We start from the raw sequence: 20,697 nt of genomic DNA, 5'->3' as shown, positions 1-20,697 counted from the left end.
TGCATGGGTCCATTTGAGTCCATTTGTGGGTCCCTTATGGTGGTCTTTTAAATTAAAACGTTTCACTTATGTAGTACATCTCTCGGTTCTCTATTTCTCGCTCTGTCTGCCCTCTTCTGTCCTCTGTTGAGGTGCTGCTCAGAGGAAGGATGAGCGAGCCTCTTCTCTGTGCAGCATCTGGCTCAAACGGCATCTGATATTGACATGTTGTACAGTTAGGTTATGATTGTCTATTACTATTTTCTAGTTGTCATGTTATATTTGTACCTTACCGTAGCGTAGACACATGTTTTCTAGTAACAACAATTCTAACAATAAAAAAAATCTTTTGTTACTTTGTCAGCAATTTTTTGCTGTTTATTCTTCATTGTGTTTCATTTCATGTCTGTAGTGGGATTTTCTATAACATTGGGCAGTTTCATTGTTAATACAATTTTCAATCAAACAATCAATCCATGCAAACTTAAAGATTCTGGCTGGCAAGTGGCAGCGGTGGCCGAACGGATTGCGGAGCGGTCTTGATACGGGAAGGTCGCCAGTTCGAATCAGCGGTCCGACACGTTAAACCACCGCTGAAGTGCCCTTGAACAAGTCATTGAACCACTACGATGAAATGTTCTATGAGCAGGGCCTGGCTGGAAACAAGTTCTTGAGCTTAGCCCAGATACCCTGGGTAAATATAGTAATCATTTCATTTCATTTAAAGTGTGTACCCTGGTGTAGGCTACTCAGCCATATGAAGTTTATCTGTGCTGTAGAGTAGTTATTTTAAAAGTTGCCAGGGAAGTTTCTTATAAACCATACGCACGCGTACGACTACCCCGCACGCACACACACACACACAGGAAACGCTAAACAGGACTGGTGTCTCCGCCAGCTGTGGTTTAGTTTTGAATGCCGATCGTTGTTTGCGGTACAAAAAAATAACTTCAGACGACTACAAGTCCCGTCGAACCCCGCGTCGTCATATCGTCAATATGGCGTCTGTCCGTCGGACAAAGGCGAATCAGTCTCACTACGAGATGAAATCAAATTAGGGAAAAGGGGAGACCGCGTTTTGGAATAAGACGGGCTGGTGCATGCTGGCCTGAGGAGCGCGGGGGAGCAGATCTATGTGTGTTTTAAATATTGTGTTGGTCGGAGGAGGACACAGACAACAACGCTCAGGTAAACACTGTCTCGAAGCAGCAGGCTTTACAACTTGGCTGAAGAAGGCTAACACGGTGGCTAGCTGCTGGTAGCCTGCCCCGCAGGCTTGGCACTTATTGGCACCCGATTGCCACTTTGTGGTTGCTTGACAGCCGCACACGTTAGTGCAGTGAGCTGCCTTTCATTCAGTCCTGCAGGGATGGCACATAGTAACTCAGATGCATCATGTTGTCAGCGAGCTACAGCGAAACACCAAAATTGGCTTTATTCTGATTTGTGCGCTCTTCTCTCCGACTTGGAACATCTGTTTGCAACATCTGCCCGGCACAGAAAGTGCGTAACGCCGACATTGGTGACCCATGGAATACTGCGACTCCAGAGGTCGCAGTGTTTGCTGCCGTGAAGAGAAGTGAGAAGGGGGTGGGGGATATGGCGCTACACCCGTATCAGGGTGTCAAATCGTCAAATCATTTCTGGCATGTGAAATGCTGATTTTCAGTGAAGTCAGCCAGGGTTACAAAAATAATTCTAAATTCTAAAGGAATATTGCCTTTTGAAATCACATGTAAAATTGTTGGAAATATTCGGCTCAACAATACCTGGGATATTTAACATGTTTTTGGTTGGTTGGTACCGTTCAGCATCCTCGCTTCCAGCGTGTTTGCAAAAAGCCACCCATGGAGTCACAGAATCGTACAGGTTAACACACCTGGTGTAACAGTTTAACACTAAACTTCGGGCGCAAGTAGGCTCGCTCGTGTAGCCTACATAAAAACAAACATACGATATAAACATGTTTTACATTGCAAACTTTTGCCAGTTTATGACAGCATGGTAGCCCACATCATTCCACATATAAATCTCAGTACTACTATATCCAGAGAGTTTCAAGTTCAACTGTACCATTTGAAATGTAGTGATTTTATATGTGCACGGGCGTGAGTTTATTAGTTTATATGCCTTCTTTCATTCTCTCCTGTGTTTTCCTTCTCTGCTTTATTTTTGCTGAGCATGCTACTCAGCAGTATTTGACTTGCAGTCTGTTTCACACCACAATACCAAGGCTGGCTCTGCAGCAGAGAATGGAGCACGCATACACACCTTTATATTCCTTGTTGTAGTATGTAGTCTAATTAGCACTAATGCATGCTGTCCATCTTAGAGGAAACATACAATAGAGCACGCACAGGCACATTCATCCAATAACTAAATGCCAGGTGCCGGGCCGAGGTTAATAATAGGAAAAAAAGATAAGGTCTGCACACTGAAAGCTCCAAAGCTTAAAATATTTATTAAGGTTCTTTACACCATAGTGGACATTGAGTGGAGATTCAGGATGAAGAGCCGTGAGGCTCGAAACGTCAGTGTGCTGACCTTATCTTTTGTCCATCTAGGAGAAAGCGTAATTTGTCAGGTTGTCATTTCTTTGGTCTAATAGACACTAATTGAATGTGACTGAATAATGGACCTGAACAAGTGTTCAGGTCATTATTCATGATGTCCATTTTCCAAATTATACTTTACTTACAAATTATTCCTCTATGTAAGTTGTCCTGGGTCCTAACCTTTTCTCTCATGTCATGGCACACTTTTAGGTCTCATCCTTTTGAGTGCAGTACGTTGTTCAGACTAGTCATTGGTCTGACACCCTGTCTGCATGAATTACATGCGGTCCCCTTAAGTCAAGGTCAAGATCAATGGTCTAGTTAGTACAGTGGTTTTCATTCAACCCTTTGTCTATTATTTATTCAGCATTTGAGCCACGGGCCACCATTTGATGAGATTTTGCCTCTCGGACCCAAAACTTTGAATATTTTGTTATCACTGGTTAATATTTTGTCTACAATTCCATGCTGTATATTGATGTTGGTAGGAGAGATAACAGGCAAACGATCAAAATAAGAATTATTCTACATTCTCAAAGTAATGCAGATGTTTAACAATAATTTAACTCTTAAGGGTCCATTTGGTGTCATTTTATGCTCTCAAGAGTTAAGGATCTAATAAGGGTCCATTTGGTTACTAACTCACCATCATTTCGCTCGGAACCACCTGGAACCCCCTCAAGGACCACTGGTGGTCTCCGGACCCCTGGTTGAAAACCACTTGTCTAGTAGTATAACTGAAACTGTGGGTTGTTTTGTCTGTCTGTGTCTGTCTGTCTCTCTGTCTGTCACAAAAACGTATAATTTAATAACTTGCGTTATAGGCTATAGCAAACATGTAGCATCAGCAACATTGATTGAGGTAATGGAATCAATCAACACCTCCAACTCTTTTACATGTTGCTTTTTTATATTATATAAAATTTGTGGAATTAATTAAAGCACCAGGAATTGTTGAATGGGGAGAGGACAGCTGTACTGTTTTAAGACACTTGAAGATTATTTGAGTTGAGCATTGCTGCTGTGGAATATATGTCAGTGTGGTGTTGTGTTCAATCATTGCATTTAGGCAAGACTTAATTTTTCAACCAAACACTACTCTGGCTGAGTTCACTAAGTAACACATCTTCAGCCATAGAGCGGGTAAATAATTAGTGAAATCAGTGTTTGGTTGGAATGAAAACCTGCATACACTCACGTGCGTTTACCCTATGCCTCCATGTTCCATGGACACACACACACACACACGCTCTAGTCTAGGTGGATAGAGTTTCTTTCTTTACACTATTCTGGTATTGGCGTATTCATGTGTATCACTGGAACTCTCGTCTAGACTAGTCTAGTGTTTTTACTGCCGCAGGCTGTGATCTAAAAAGAGTTGAGGGATATGAACACTGTTAGTACTTCCCTGAAAACAAATATGTTGTTATGATGGTGATTAATACACTGCAGCACTTACATCCATTAACACAGTGAAAATCCAATAGTTAACATGGCAATTTTGTCATGCCTCAGTCTTTGACAAATGATGTCATACCTTATGTCATATACTTTCAAAGTTTATGGCCTTTTTAATTTAGATTTCATGCTAGCTGAAATGCAGCGATGTATGTGGTGGAATGCATGGAACTACGTAATGACAGAGGAGTGCTGCAGAATATGTGTTTGAAAAATGAATGTCGTGGTGGCAGGTTATTAATGGGAGCTCAGCCTGTAGACAATAGGAGACAGTTAAAGTCTCCCATGGGGTTAATGCATCTTGTCTTATATCACAGAGCTGTGTGTGCTGTGCAACTATGCGCACGCTGTCTCGTTTTGCAGTGTGATAAGCAGTTGTTGGAAAGAGAAATCCTCAACAGTAAGGCCATTTTTCCGTCCTCTTTTCAATAGAGATTATGGTTAGAGTAAATCTAGTGTTGGAATTACGGTTATTTAAGGGTCAAGGGCAAGGCTATTGGGGCATGAATGTGTGGCTATGTGTGTGCCTGTAAATGAAATGATCTTACATCTTTTTATTTAGAGTGAAAAGGTGTTTTTTCAGATGCACACCTACTGTGGCCTGTGCCTGCCTACAGGCATTCTGCTGGTGCAGTGTAAAAATGTCATACTGGAGGATATGTGTCATTTAACACACTCAGAGTAAATCCTGAGCAGAAATCGGAATATAATACATTTCATTGTCAGTCTCAGAATGTCTTGCTGCAGGTGTGTGTGTGTGTGTGTGTGTGTGTGTGTGTGTGTGTGTGTGTGTGTGTGTGTGTGTGTGTGTGTGCAATTGTGCATGTGCGTGTGCATCCTGTCTTCCTCTGTACGCTGTGTCCCGAGGAGCAGATATGTGTGTGATATGCTATACGCCAATGACTCATCTCTCCTCCCCTTTTCAGCTTCAAAGGGAGAAAATATGGGGCCTTGGCCGCGGAAGATGGAAATTTTCCTTGGCATTTTCCCAAGTCGCTCTACCCCACCACACACACACACACACACACACACACACATCTTCCTCTCTGTCCGTCTCTTACACATATGCACACATGTTCGCATGTGGACGCACATGTTTATTGTTTACCATATTTAACATTTCAAATACTTAACACTCATTTAAGAGCAGTTCTTGAAATCAGTGATTAAATTACTGATTTGTCGTAATAAAAAGAAGTCTCTATCAACAATGTGAATGCTTATCTATTTTGAAACAAACACAAACGTCACTGCTCTGAACTGTAATGGCTGATATGGCAAGATCAAGATGCCTACTATTTTGGTGACCCCCCCCCCCCCCCCCATGCCTTTCTTCCAATTTACAATTTAGGCTTTTAGCAGATGCTCTTAATCCAGAGCGCCCCAAAATGCCTTTCTTCCTGGGCCACTGTTGTTATTGTGGATGGTTATGATGTTTTCCACTGTCTACCTTTTACTTAAAGGACAACTTTAGTTTTTTTCAACCAAGGTTCATGTTTTAGGTTGTTATTAGAGAAAGTAAAAGATGAGTGTTCATTTTTTTTCATTTGCTGCTTTCTTTCGTTTTAGGGATTTTAGCTGTTTTTGACAGGGGGCGGGGGCATTCGAGCATGGGGCTAAATATGTATTTCTTTACAAAATTTTATAGCGATTTCTTTTTTTATTATTTACTATAGTCCTACTAGACCCCAAGAAATTACATCTGGCCACAAAAGATCACGGGATCTACTGAATGTGTCAAACTGACATATTGAGCCTATTACAGTGTGGCTTCCCCCCAGTAGGCTACCTTCATATTCAGTAGATCCTGTGAAAGTTTGTGGCCAGATGTAATTTCTTGGGGTCTAGTAGGACTATAGTAAATGATAAAAAAAATAAATCGCTATAAAATTATGTAAAAGAATACATATTTAGCCCCATGCTCGAATGCCCCCGCCCCCTGTCAAAAACAGCTAAAATCCCTAAAACGAAAGAAAGCAGCAAATGAAAAAAAATGAAGACGCATCTTTTACTTTCTCTAATAACAACCTAAAACATGAACCTTGGTTGAAAAAAACTAAAGTTGTCCTTTAAGATATTGTTTTGGCTTTTTCTGCCTTTATTGATAGGATGAAAGTAGTCTGACAGGAAATGGGGAGAGAGATTGGGGGGGGAAGACACGCTTTAAAGGCCGTCGGGATCGGGAGTCGAACCCGTGGCACGCTGTCAGGCTGACTCAGCAGCCTAGGTGCCCGGACGGTTGAGCTAACCGTCCGGGCCCTGTCTACCTTTTTCAATCACTGAGCCTGTACTTGGTCAGGGTCTGTCTCTGTTTTCTATGAGTAACCCTGACTGCAGAGAGAGATTCTCTAACCATTCACAATACTTTTAGTGTCAGATAACATTGTAGTCGACTTTGTCTTTTAGTTTCCCTTTTCCAATATTCTGAATTTCCTTACATCTCTTTATAATGTGGTTTCCGTGAAAGCAATGTTGGCGTAACTGTTAATTAATTCTGTTCAGGAGAAGAAGTTTCCAACTGACTCTAGGAACTCTTTCTGGTGTCGGCGCTTGGTTCAGGGCTCAGGGATAGATTTTATCTGGTTCCAAAAAAAAATGTGATTGTTTGTACATGTTATGTTAATTATTAAGAGATGTCTGGTGTCTGCCTGATTCTGCTATATTTATTAGGTGGTTTTCCATTGGCTGTCTGTTTATCTGTCTGCGATGATCTATAATGGACATCCCTCAGTCTGTGCCACTTTGCTTGCAGATCATTATTCCTTCCACCAGAGGGTGCTGAAAACATGTCTAGACTATGCACACACTTAGTTCGTTCTTGATGTGACACAAGTTGCTATTATTTCAATGGGAAACTGTTGAAAAGATTACATAACAATCTTCATTCATGGAACATACTTTTATACACACGAATTACTTTATAATTTCTCATGTAAACATAAGATTAAAGTCAAGCCTTGCTAGCCACACCCATCCTCAGTGGTTTGAACCAACTGACATTGGCATCCTTAAGCCCTAACCACACCAAAGGGTCAAGACGGTTTTAGCGTTGTCCCTGCGGTGTGATACAGTATGTCTTGTTGCACGTTGACCCTAGTGATTCAACGCATGGAATTCAATGGCCCAAACCACACCAAAGGTTCAAGATGGTTGTAGCGTTAACTCCTTGCAACCGTTTGGACCCAAGGAGTTGCATGGTGACCCTTTGGTGTGGTTAGGGCTTTAGAGCCCCAATCTCTTATTGTAGGGCTGAAATCTTAAACGATAACAAATAACATAAGTAATGTCATTGTAACTCAGATACTGATGACATGCAGTTGATTGATTTTGGCCTGCGTTGCTAGTCATAACTCAAATTGTGAATATAATGAATATATGTGACAGAACCAAAATATGCCAAAACCCAGCAAGTAAAAAGAAACAATTAGTTGAAATAAATGAGTTTTGACAGTAAACATGTAGATTTCTGTATGAGACCTAACCTAAGCCCAACATCCACAGTGGCACTAATATGAAATGCTCTATATATCCAGGATTTTATAATTAACCGAGATTATCTTATTTGTGCCAGAATTGGGGGGAATTTAGATATTTTGTAAGCAGCAATGCTTTACAGTGAAATAAAATAAAGTACCATAATTAGAAAGCTACAAGGTGATTTTTGGCCTATGGGTGACTAGACTAAAGGCCATGGAGTCAATCAAACCAGTAGAGTTACTAGAGTAGAACAAATTCCATGGCAATCCAGCAAGTGTTTAAGATATCTTATTTGTGAGCAAAATGTTAAATGGACTGATCGGACAGCTCCTCATCCTTAAAAGCGCTGAAGCTACCCCAACTAAAGTGTCTCCTCTCCTCTCCCCTCCTCTCAGTATGTCGGAGCGCTGCGAGGAGCCTCGTTTTACCTTAGAGCAGATAGACCTCCTGCAGCGCCTCAGGAGAACCGGGATGACGCGGCCGGAGATCCTCCACGCGCTCGACACCCTGGACCGCCTGGACCGCCAGCATGGCCACAAGCATGGCCGCCGGCCTCTGAGACTGCCCCCTGGTTCCTTGCCTTGCTCCTCTGACCCGTCGTCCCGGATCGGCGCCACCACCTCCACGGCCACACAGACCACCTTCCTGGCGGATGGCCTCTCTCCGTCGCCGCCCACAAATGGCTATGGCGCCTCGCCTCCCCTCCTCCCGACGGCCATGTCCACGCCTGTCGCCATTGTGGGAGGGCCTCCAAATGGTCTTGTCCCTGTGACGAATGGCAGGCTGTCGCCACCGGCGTCGCGTTTTCCTGTTGTCGTGGATAGCGGCGGGAGTGGCATGGCAGCACCGGCCTACGTGTTCGACACCAGTGAAGAAGATATGGATGTGGATGACAAGGTGGAGGAACTGATGAGGTAAAAGCAGAAGTAATAAACCCATTTAGAACAGACATTTTTGTAGAGATTTGGGTTGTGTAGCTACCTTGTCATGATATAACTAGTCCAATGGAGGCCTAACTCAGAAGAACACTATAGTCTTCTATAAAACATGGAGGTACAATTGAGCAGTTGAGACAAATAACAGTCTATTCATTTATTCTTACCCCTCCCTGAAAAGGCCTAGCTGTCCTGACCCCTTATCCATAATTTATACATTGTGAATTTAGACTGTTATTCGTCTCAACTGTTCAATTGAGTCATAAAGGGCGTTTAGAGATGACACATTGAATATCACATTTAATTGGCATATCATATAATGTATTATTGATATTGCTATGGTGCACATATCTGCTGCTTACCTTATATCTTAATATTTTGAGTGAATAGTTGTAAATAATTGAGTTGTTTGTTTCAATAGAGTACCGAAGTCCTGACATCACTCGTTCATCCACTGGCTCACATAAGTCATTTCTCATTTTGGAGTGATCCTGTCCGATGTTTTGACCGATATTTAGTCCAAAACTGCAAAATGTATACATAATCAATTTGATAAACTTAGATTTGATTAAAGTTTCTCAAAATTAGCTAATTCTGAAATAGCTCAAGACAGTTGGCATCGCGACATATGCCCAAAATAGGGACGCAAGGTTGAAAGATGTTAAAATCGAGACATATCGGCTGCATAATTGCAGATACTCATGTCATCAGGAAAGTCAAATAAAATATTGGTCAGACCAACATATCAATCTATAACTTCAGCCCTCCAGCGTTTTTATGTATTTATTAATTATAATTTGATTTATTAGACATACCGTGACAAATAATTATTCACTAAAAATGTCTAGGATAACCATTGTGCTCTAGCCATATAAAACATATTTAGAGGCCTAAAACCCTACATTTTGTGAAAAGTGAGATGAGAAGGAGGAGTGATCAGCACATGAAATATCCTTGCTGCTTGCTTCTGTGCAGGCCTTCATTTCTACACACATTGAACCTCAGCACCATATCAATATATATGTAAATGAGTCTGCTCAAAGTGTGTGTGTGTGTGTGTGTGTGTGTGTGTGTGGTGTGTATGTGGCAGCTTTTATATATAATGCTCATAATATTATTTAAGCCATATTCTGTTTGTCTGTCTGTCTCTTGCTCCATCCTTCCTATTATCCTCCAGGAGGGACAGCTCCATGATCAAGGAGGAGATCAAGGCATTTCTGGGGAACAGGAGAATCTCGCAGGCTGTGGTCGCTCAGGTAACAGGCAAGTATCTGCGCCCTTCCCATATACTTTGACTCCTGACATAATAATATGATTTGCATTCAACAACTTCTCCTCTCTTCTCCAGGCATCAGTCAGAGTAGGATCTCTCATTGGTTGCTCCAGCAGGGTTCAGACCTCAGTGAACAGAAGAAGAGGGCCTTCTTTCGCTGGTACCAACTGGAGAAGACCAACCCAGGTAATGCCTCCCTGTTTCCCTTCAACAACTCGACATCAAACCCAGTGACGAGCTCCATTAAACTTAAAGTGCTAGATATATTTTATTTTAAAGCGGTGTCCAGCTTCTTCTATAAGTAGCTTTGTGTGTATTTCTGCACACAATGTACACACAAATAAACTAATTAAAAGGCACTGATTAGGCCTGGGCCGTGGCTCAGCGGTCCAGGCACCTTGGCCGGTAGTCCAAGTCTGGCAGTGTGCCGCGGGTTCGACTCCCGATCCCGGCGGCCTTTACTGCATGTCACCCCCCCATCTCTCTCCCCCATTTCCTGTCAGCCTGTCTGTCCCTCTATAAAAAATATAAAATAAAGGCGAACGCCACAAAAAAAACATTAAAAAAGGCACTGATTACTTCACACTGGGTGGGATTTTCTTTTTCTTTTGCAGTGTAAAGGGAAAACCATTCATTAAAATATCTATTGCTGTGTTGCTTCCCCTTCATCAAGTTTTATTCACAGATTTTATCAAGCATTGTTAAATGATGTCATTAATGAAGTTCAGGGAAAATAGGATCATTTGCAGACATCATTGTTTGGTCCATATTGATGTGAATTTCCCAGTACTGCATGCATCCCTGTCTCTCATGACCAGCCTCCAAATCACAATTTTTTTTCAGCATATTTTGATTTAGTCTTAGTCTTTTGAAAACGCACATTTAGTCTTTAGTCCCATTTTAGTCTTCTGAAATAATTTTTTGTTAGTCTAGTCTTAGTCGACAAAATATCAAAAACCTTAGTCGACATAGTCTTTAGTTTTAGTCTTAGTCGACAAAATTAACAAATCTACATCTACATCATATCCTATTCCTGCTTTTTTTCCTCCACATGAAACAGGAATGAGTCCTTAATCAAGTCAACAGCAGGAATCAGACATTAACATTGAAAGGATGCTGTATTTGATTACATCGCCAAACATTCCTCCGGCTGCTCCATAAATGTTTAATGAGGAAGAGCGTGCGTGCGTGTGTGTGCGTGCGTGCGTGCGTGCGTGCGTGCGTGCGTGCGTGCGTGCGTGCGTGCGTGCGTGCGTGCGTGCGTGCGTGCGTGCGCGCTACAGAGAGAGTGAGAGGTGTGCATAAGAATGTGAGTGGATGTACGCATGCATGCATATGTTTTACTGTATGTTGTACCAGCCTCTAATGGATGTCATGCTCCTTTTCAAATTGATTAATACAGTGATGTCCAGACAGCCACTTAGACAACATATATCACACACAACTCATCACGTGTGATGCCAAAGCCATCTCATAATGTTCACATAAACTTTATGATGGAGTCTGTAAAACAGTCGTGAGACAAAATGACATGCCTGCGGTTATTTTTGGTCCTTATACAGTAAGGTATGTGCCCCAGTCTCTCAGGGTTAGATGTCTGACTCCAGGCTGTTTCTCTACTTTGTACTGTAGGTCCATCACTAGTTTTCTCTCCTGAACATGGAAACAGAACAGAACAGAAACCGCTGAAAACTTTGTCTTGTGTAGTTCAGTGGTTCTCTCCATGACATTTTCATGTCAAGGAAGGACCCCTGAATTAATATGGACTTTGCCACAGACAATCTGAAACTATTTTGTGCCAGGGACACCCTACAAGATTTGTGTTAAAATGTTTTAAAAAGCTCACAATATGATACAATGCACGAAACGGTAAAGACAAAACGTGAATTCAAGGTCTGTAAAATACATGAACAAAGACTCACATTAGAACAGCAGCATTCCAGGCCATACATTAAGACCGTAGACTACAACATTACAGAACAAGCTTCCAGCCAGCAGACTACAGTATAGTGAGCAGCCCTTTAGTCAGGATAGTGCGTGAAAAGATACGGAATAAATTATAATGATTGCATATGTTTGGAAGACACAGAAAATCACACAACGTTCGTGTTGTTGCTCTGTCCTTAGGTGCAACTCTGGCCATGAGAGCTGCCCCATTGGCTCTGGATGACATGGTGGAATGGCACCAGGCCCCACCCCCCATTAGCTCCACCCCTGGCAGCTTCCGTCTGCGAAGAGGAAGCAGATTCACCTGGAGGAAGGAATGTCTGACTGTCATGGAGAGGTGAGGACAGATCACATAACGTTGCTGTCGGGCAGTTGCTGTCGGGCAGAAACCTTGCATCTCTTATTTTATTTTTTCCTAAATGAATGCGTGCCTCACTACCGTGTCACACAAAAGTAGCAAAATGGCTCATCTGCAAGATGATGATCGTAGAGAAAGTTTAAAGTTAAAATATTTGAAGTCTGTCTCTGGGTTCTATAATACTGAACAAATAGAAATGATTAACAGAGAATAGAATCTCAGAAATTGTACACAATAACCCGGAATAGGCTCGTCAGTCTAGTTTATACAGTACTTGTACAACTGTGTTGCTCAATGAAAGACCCCGATGTTTTCAATGCATGATGTAGTCATACGAGAAAGTATAAATTATCTCTAAATCTGACATTATATTTTACCATCACTACACACATTTATTTGTATTTTGTCAGAGCACTCAATCTATTTTGCACTTAGACTATGTATGTGTTTGGTTCGTTTATTTGTATTGAGTGTGTGTTTCTCTCTGCTCAGCTACTTCCATGACAACCAGTATCCTGATGAAGCTAAGAGAGAAGAGATCGCCAATGCGTGCAATGCTGTTATCCAAAAACCAGGTGAACAATGAGAGAGAGGGGGAGGGATCAGAGAAGCCAAATTCTAATACCCCTAATCTCTGCACACTCACTTACTCACAGTCCTTGAGCTTAATTTTGTAGTAGTTCTGTCCCAATTGGTAATTAGCTTTTTGGAGGAGCCGAGTGGACTCTCCAACAGAGTGTACATAAAGTGTAGGCTCTGTGTTTCATGTCTCCTCGTGGAAGACTTGCACATCACATGTTGTGTTCCAGTGATCCAGCTGTGTGACACGTCATAAGTAGTTGCCGAATTTGACGTCGCTTAAAGAGTACATTGGGTGAGATTGGGTAGATAGAGCATTCCAATCCTTTGAGGCCAACCGGGTTGATTACTCCATCCTCAATCCTATCTAATCCTAAGGAGCGAGTGGAGGATGCAAGGGGAGTGAGCGAGTGTGAATGTTGGGGTATTGGAATTTGGCTAGAGAGAGGAAGAGTTGGGGGGGGCATAGAATTGTATAGAAATTGTACACAAAATAAGGTGTGTGTGTGTGTGTGTGTGTGTGTGTGTGTGTGTGTGTGTGTGTGTGTGTGTGTGTGTGTGTGTGTGTGTGTGTGTGTGTGTGTGTGTGTGTGTGTGTGTGTGTGTGTGTGTGTGTGTGTGTGTGTGTGTGTGTGTGTGTGTGTGTGTGTGTGTGTGTGGTGTGTGTAACAGGTAAAAAGCTGTCTGATTTGGAGAGGGTTACGTCTCTGAAGGTTTACAACTGGTTTGCCAACCGACGTAAAGAGATCAAGCGACGAGCTAACATAGGTAATGTTTACTGCCATCCAAGGTTCTGCAACTACATTAGTTTATTGAATGGACACCACACCACAGACCCAGAATGTGTTGTCTTGAACTAGTCATGTGTATGTTGAAGCTGAACCGTAGGCATTGATATGTTATGGAGAGGTTTGTGTTTTTCGAAGAAGCAGCAATCCTGGAGAGCCATGGCATCGAGGTCCAGAGTCCAGGGGGACACTCCAACAGTGACGAGGTCGATGGAAATGACTTTCCTGACCAGGTAACCCACCATTCCACACTGTCTGTGACAGACAATGCCCTGATATTTTTAAATGTTGGTAATCTTAAAATAAAGTATTTGCATCGCGACTACGAGGCTGTGCGACCTCTTTTCTGTCCTTCCTGCTTACTCATTGTATTTGACCTTGAATCAGAAAATCTATTAACACTCACTGTGTTGAATTGATTACCGTGATATAAGGTTCACTGCGGGGATTTACACTAATAACCTTTGAAGCATCGCCCGGTCTCGCATGTATGTCCGTTTCACGAAAATCTACCTTAGAATGTTGTGATCGTTTGTCGTCGTGTTGAAAAATAATCCAAAGTGCCGATCAACAACAAAGAGCGGAGGAGGAACGCCGCCATTGCCTGTTCGAATGCATTGAGCCTCAACTTCCCAGAAACCACTGCAAGCCAGTGATTCCGGTTACGTCATCCCAAAGTGTCATCCTCTGTCTGAGGGAAACCTCTTATGTCTTAAAAGTTCTCAAAAAACGGCGGATTTAACATATAAAACAAAAGACGTGTTTAGTGGGTTTAGTTCTGCAGTCAAACTGTTAACACCTTGAGGTCCCGGACCTATTTAATCCATTAATAAAATGTGGCCATCATTTATAGCGCCCGGACCACTTTTACCGGGGCACCGGAAGTTGTTGTGAATGTCTGTGTAGCAGCTAACAATAGCCACACCACTCTAGAGTCGATCGACAACAACGGGAGGTAAGAATAAATATATCGCGACTAGCGACTGGACCGCGGAGCGCCGTCTAACACAGGATCTTTTTTCATAATTAGACGGTATGATTTAGATCGCGAGTTATGAACGTTTTAAGATTTTCGTTTTCGTCCGCTAAACAGGCAGGGAACATTTTCGATGACGTGTCACTGTTGTGCAACACCGAGGATTGGGCAACAAGCGCTCCTAGACTGTGGAGCGATGCGATCGGTTTTGATATCATTAATCTCCGTCCCATTTATCAATCTCTGTCTGGGGCACTTGACCATGAACTTGAACTTGACGGTGATCTCCGTCTGGGGCCTCTAAACTGTTATACTAGAATGGTGCCTGTTTGGCACTGGCCTACTTGGAACGATGCAAGTTGGAAATGCATGCCCCACCCAGTTATTATGTCCCTTTTATGCCCATATATGGAGTTCTTTATCAGGCATGCCCAAATATGGAGTCTATGCAGATGTCAGAACAGGCCAGCTCCATATATGGAGATATAGGGGTGATCAGGTCCAGATCCCAGGCAGAGCTTTTGTGCTGGTTCTGGACAACCGGCTATCCAACTGACTCGACAACGGGCACTGCACCCCCTCTGGGTGGGTGTGGAACGCGTGTGTCGAATAATAAAAATAAACGGTTCTCGAGTTACGTGGATAAGTGGATTACATTACAGACGTACACACGTACGTGTGTTAATGTCAGATCAATGTTATGTGAAAGTCAGGGCTCTTTTGTTACTGTCCTGCACAGTGAAATAATGAATCCGTGTCAATTTATCCATTTGCAACTCCAAGAAAGCACAAAAATTAACCGTCCAATTTGGTTCCATTTGTACACTCTGAGATTTCCTGTTCGTAATTCCATTCCTGCTTTTACACAGGGCTGTGAGGTGACGTTGTTTGACAAGAGGGTCACAGGCAGAGCATTTGGTTTCAGTCGACTGGACCTGTCCTCTCCCACACAGGTACAGTAGGTACACAACACTGTTACTCATTTGAGATCACTAAAGGATCAAGAGGTTGTGACAATAAACATTTCACTGGGATTTCACTGGATTCACTGGGAAATCTCTCTCTAAGAAACTACATATAATTTTCCAAATAACTAGCCTGGCCTGAATGGATTAACAGGATTAATTCCTTCAATATATCCAACTGAAGGTATAGGTATATTCTTTTTTTGAGTTCCATTGATGTGTAGAGATGATGTGACTTTACCATTAACTCCTTAACTCGAATTACAAATAATAATACTAATCTCATTTCGAACACACAGTAATTATCTTAATAGATTATTTCACTGTAACCTTTATATTTCCCCAATGAAATACAAAATAACCTGTAAACTGGGCCAAACATTATTATTAGTATTGCCTTTTCTCCTTTACTCCTGTGCCCTTTCTCTGCTTTTCCTTGCAAACCCTGTCTTTCTGCTTGACTCTCCTCCTCTCTGACAATCTCTCCTCTCCTCCTCTCAGGTCCCAAGCCTCTTGCCCAGCTGGTTGGCAGCGTGGCCTGCTTTGGGCAGAGGTGGGTTGGTGGGGCCGAGGGGCAGCTCTCTAATAGGCCGGTCCCTGACATTGGGGGCGGAGCATCACGCAGAAGGTTCCAGACTAACAGGTGTGTCCTGGTCTCCCCCTTCGCCCACCTCCCTACAGGACGACCCCACCAGCACCAATCACAGTTCACTCATCGAGCCCCAGGACCCAATCAGCTTGGCCGTAGAAATGGCAGCGGTCAACCATAGCATCCTGGCTCTGGCCAACCAGGCAGCAGTAGCAGCAGCTGTCGCAGGGTCAGCAGCTAGAACAGGAAACGGTGAAATCAAGATGGAGGTCCTGGATGATGAGGATGAGTGAGAGAGAGAGATACACAATGGCAGAGTGAGAGAGACCTGGTATGGAGAGGATAATTGTAGATTTTCTACGTTTACATGCACAACAAAATCTCCCTAATATTCAGGATAGTTCCACTGCGGTGCATCCGGTTTGTCGATCGTCTATATATACGAACACAATTTGTCCGTATTCGGGGGAAGGAAGCAGGACAGGCTTGGTGATATTTGTCAATGCACCTACTCCTACGGGCTGGGGGGCAGCACCTGTCAGCTGAGAGTGTTGGGGGTGGAACAGCAGGAATTAATTTGCATAACGGCTAAATTGGGGAGGGTTTTGACTCTTGTTTCAGTGACGTGGATAAGGTTTATTCCGGTTATATCCAGGACAAGGTACCTGGAATATTCTGATCTTATCACACTGAAGCATGTTGACATGCTAAGCTGTTTTGTTGGGCATCATGGGGTGCACATGCTCAGTTTGCAGACGACGGTTATGAAAAATGAGCATCAAAGTAACAAGGAACAAAATGGCCAGTTACAATAGTTTTCTCTTGTTGTAACTAGCTTAAAATGGGGGTCTGCTCATAATTCTGACATCCCATTTTTCCGACCATTAGGTTAGTGTGAGGTTAGGGTTAGTTATAATGGGGCCAGTTGGACCAACGGGGCGGCGAAATAATGGACGTTTCCCTTAAGTTAAAATGCTAGTTATCGAGAGAGCAAAGATAAACGGGGAAGTTGGATAACGGTTATTAAAGATGCATATACTGTGCATATCCTGAATAAGACTCCAGGATATGATTCCGTATTCAGGTTAATGTGCGCATGTAAACATAGATATTTAGGAAGATAGCGAGGGACGTGTAAATCAGCAACTGAACTGAAAATCCCAATTTCAAGGGAGAAGGTTTCTTACTTATACACAACATCTGGAGTGTTAATTTATCTTGTCATTACTTTGGTCCATTTTTACATTCTCATAGTTAAGTTGAAATGAGCACTGTAGCATCCTCGCCAACCACCCCCACCCCTCATGTCCCCCTACCCTTAAAAGTACTGTTATCACTTACCTAAGTAATAATGGTAATATTACCATCATAACATTAAAACATATTTAGTGTTTTCTTGTATTGATTTGTAACAGTTGACCACCAACAGACTGTTTTCCCAGGCTACACTGGGTGCGGTGCGGATCCGCTCTGTTGATGGCGCGCATAAATAGAAATAGGAAATGCCACGCTAGAAAGTCTGCATGTAGATTACCATACAAATGTTGTCATTTGAGAAGGGTTACTGAAAACGGCTTCAAATATTTGAACTACTGCGGTGGTGTACAAAGCACAATTGTGAGTGTAAAAATGGACCCGAGTTAAAAGTGACACAGAATGTTGCATTATGTTGCTAAAATGTGCTCTTTGTTTGGGCTAATGGTATCAGAAGAAAAAGGCACTTTCCATGGTGCTTCATTCCCCATCTAAGGAGACCGAGAGAATTAGAGAGTGGATGACAAACATGATTGTGAGAGGGAGTTGATATTGATATTGGATGTTATCCAACGCATTAAGCTTGTATATTGACTGGCTGTATGATAATCATAGTTGGGACTAGTATTTTAAGTAGGCCAGGTTTTAGGTATGTGGTGGATATTCAGCCATCAGATGGTATTGGTAAAATAAATGCAGCCATTGTTCTTTATGATTGATCAGTACAAGTCCTACTGACAAATCAGCTGCCTTGTGCTCTGTGGATAACTGTGCCCTGTACCAGTGGTTATAGATTAAGACCTAGCTTGGTGATCCTGAGATTGATTCCCTTAGCGATTTATTTTATACACAAATAGTTATGTTTAGGTATATGGTTATGTAGACAAAGCAGGAAAGGGCGCACACCAGTATTGGTGAGGTGCTGGCCTAAGGCAGTAAATAAGTAAAAATAAGAAAAGGCTGCACACACGTAGCCACGATGCTGTATATTTATTGAGAAGAAACCAACGTTTCGACCTTTCGGCCTTCTTCAGGGAATGGTATATGGTTATGACCATTCATGACGAAACTGCTCCTGCTCAGCAGCATCAACTGAAATGTATGCTTCTCAGCAAGAGCAGTGCATGTCTTTATCTGAATGGTTATTTGTTACTGTCCAATGCATCTGCGCTAAAGGGGATGTGTGAATATTTCCTTTGCAAATACGTATGGTTAATGGACTGGCGTTTAGGAATTGGGTTAGTGGTAGTTCAATTTAGGTATATGGTTTTGGTGTGGTTAAAGTCAATCCAAAAACATTGCTAATGGCTTTGGCTTGGTTAAAGTCAGGCTAAGGATCTGAGGAGTCTGTGCCTGGTGGATGAACATTTATTTTACCAAATGCCGCCCGATGGCTTAATATCCACTGCCTTAGAGATATGCTAATGAAAGACACATCAAATGTGTCACTTCATTCGATGAGAAACATAGGATGACAAGAAACACATATATTACCTGTCAACGTGTCTATATTTGCTTGATATGCCATAATGTGTTATAAACACAATGTTATGTTATTCTTTTAATTGTATAGTTTCCATTTAAAATGACACTTTAAGGGATTCATTACTATGGTGCTAGCGTTCCCCGCCCTCAAGGCGTTTTCATTTGTCTGAGTGATTGACAGGTCACACAGGCAAAAGTTTAAATTTAAACTTTAAACTTTAAATTGATCATGAATCAAAACTGGGTTAATTGCATTAGTACTTTACAAAACATCAAATCTATCTATAGATGTAGTCATTTGTAGGAGTCCCATGCTTATTGAATTACTGGTGCACTTTGGCTGCCTAACGACAAAGTGTAGGAAAAACAATACCTTGCTTTCTTTTCAGTACTTGGAGGGTACCAGCAACGACTTAAAACCCTCCTTATTTACTACTAGCATAGTAAATAAGGAGGATTCAAGAAAATAATATCTGATCATTGTATCAATGCAGTACTAGTCTCGGAAACCGCAGGCCTTTTGTTTTCAAAGGAGAAAAAAAGCCTGAGCTAGCCCAGCAGGAAAAGTGGCATAGAAGTGGGAGTGAACCTTGTATTTTGTTAAACCAATAACGGTGCAGAGGGGCGTCTCTCCAAATTTGGTCCGCTGCGTTCTACTGGGGAGGAGGAGGGAAGTGGGGGGGAGGAGAGGCGGGCTCATAGGTTGGTGAACCAATAGGAAGACACCGTCTGTTTCCAGCGCTAGTTTGTTCCGGCCCTCTATGCCCAGAAAAGCATAGGGCTCTTTCAGGCTAATGTAGTACAGACGCGGTGAGATAAATGCATGAAATGACCAGGGACTTCTATAATGGCCTGAAACTGTCAATCAAGTGACAGTCATTGTACAGTAAGATCGATTTCAGATCATCCGCTAAATACCTGTCAAGCTTGAGTTCTAAACTCGACACAAATACCTCATCCACACCACACCTCAACTATAAGCTAATTCCCTTCAGTCACTCACTCAACCGCTTCAATGTGAAATAAGTTTCTGAGCATAGATAGAGATTTACTGGAGACTGAAATAATGAGCTTTTGCTCACAAAATTTGAGGTGACTTTGCAATCGATTTTACAATTCTGCATGCATGCTGCAATGCAACATTTTGATATTATTACGTTATGTAGAATATCAAAGTCTATCCCATCCAGCATTGTCTGGAAAGACACAAAGAGAATTCGGTTTTGCCATTGGTTTTCCAAATGGTAGAAAGGAAAGGTCATTTGTTTTTACCAAAGAATTACGGAAATTAATTCAATCTTTCACCCTTGCCCGGATACTGTACCAGTAGAATTCCACAGGGTTGTCGGGTTAAGGCTTAAAATGTCTGAATGGAACTTGAATTTAATGGCAGAACAAGTCCTTTGATATCTGTTTTATTTGAGTATGTTTGACTGGCAGCTAAGCTGTCTTCCTGGGCTCATAGCCATTCTGAGTTTCAGAAACTCTACGGTGTCTCTAGTTAGTAGCATAGTTCTGTCTTGTGTGTCAAATATGTATTCCTATATGATAAAAACACAATACTGTTCTATAAATGCTTCGCTTTACATACTTTATATCTTTATTTTTGTAGCTGTCTGCCAAGCAGAAACATTTCTGAGGCGAATCATATGATTCATGAAAGATGTCTGCATGTTATTTTTTTGTAAATGATTGATTTCATGATTATAAATCACGTCTTTTTTGTTTTGTAATGCAGTATCATACTTTTGATTTTAAACGATTTATTTTTTTATTTTTTACCCAGGATAGTAGCTGAGCACAACTGCTCATTTTTAGCAATGCCACACACACACACACACACACACACACACACACACACACACACACACACACACACACACAGACACAGCCACAGCCGTGTGTGTATACAGTACTGTATGTGCTAGGCAGAATACCTGCGCAGTAAAATCCTCAGTGTCAATTTATCCATTTGCAACTCTGGGAGTGTCTACATTTTTGTACATCTTAACCCATTTAGACCCGAGGCCGATTCTAAATCCTGAACTTGACTTTCTGAAAAATGTATGTTGCTATATA

At 42.1% G+C, this 20,697-nt stretch overlaps 2 protein-coding genes across 7 annotated transcripts in view; both read left to right on the top strand.

Moving 5' to 3' along the window:
• The window catches only part of tdp1 (tyrosyl-DNA phosphodiesterase 1), a 14,821-nt gene extending 14,487 nt beyond the window's left edge, over positions 1–334 (top strand). For both annotated transcript variants that reach the window (XM_079496586.1, XM_079496585.1), the window contains one exon: positions 1–334. This exon is cut by the window's left edge and continues 1,370 nt beyond it. The gene's annotated coding sequence lies outside the window, so the exon portion shown is untranslated.
• A 650-nt stretch (positions 335–984) lies between these two features.
• On the top strand, positions 985–19,231 carry LOC306920290 (homeobox-containing protein 1-like). 5 transcript variants are annotated; one of them, XR_013789638.1, is made up of 11 exons: positions 985–1,167; positions 7,865–8,383; positions 9,582–9,667; positions 9,753–9,863; positions 11,805–11,961; positions 12,475–12,557; positions 13,234–13,329; positions 13,494–13,582; positions 15,195–15,278; positions 15,792–17,994; positions 18,168–19,231. XR_013789638.1 is itself a non-coding variant. In XM_079496997.1 (10 exons), the coding sequence occupies exons 2-10, from the start codon at positions 7,866–7,868 to the stop codon at positions 16,170–16,172; spliced, it is 1,611 nt and encodes a 536-aa protein (XP_079353123.1). In that variant the 5' UTR covers positions 985–1,167; position 7,865; the 3' UTR covers positions 16,173–19,231. The 5 variants fall into 5 exon arrangements, 1 of the variants encoding a protein (XP_079353123.1); XR_013789639.1 differs by having other exon boundaries at positions 13,491–13,582; XR_013789640.1 differs by having other exon boundaries at positions 13,488–13,582.
• The last annotated feature ends 1,466 nt before the right edge of the window (positions 19,232–20,697 follow it).

Source organism: Electrona antarctica (assembly GCF_951216825.1).
Source record: "Electrona antarctica genome assembly, chromosome: 3".
In the NCBI taxonomy this organism is placed as follows: domain Eukaryota; kingdom Metazoa; phylum Chordata; class Actinopteri; order Myctophiformes; family Myctophidae; genus Electrona; species Electrona antarctica.
Note: the sequence above shows the minus strand (reverse complement) of the source record. Positions and strands in the feature narration are given on the sequence as shown.

Bases quoted from the DNA above. Each gene is read 5' to 3' on its own strand.
- LOC306920290 (XM_079496997.1), top strand. From the start codon at position 7,866: ATGTCGGAGCGCTGCGAGGAGCCTCGTTTTACCTTAGAGCAGATAGAC. The intron at 8,384-9,581 runs GTAAAAGCAGAA...ATTATCCTCCAG, and splicing joins AAGGTGGAGGAACTGATGAG to GAGGGACAGCTCCATGATCA. The intron at 13,330-13,487 runs GTAATGTTTACT...TGTTTTTCGAAG, and splicing joins CAAGCGACGAGCTAACATAG to AAGCAGCAATCCTGGAGAGC.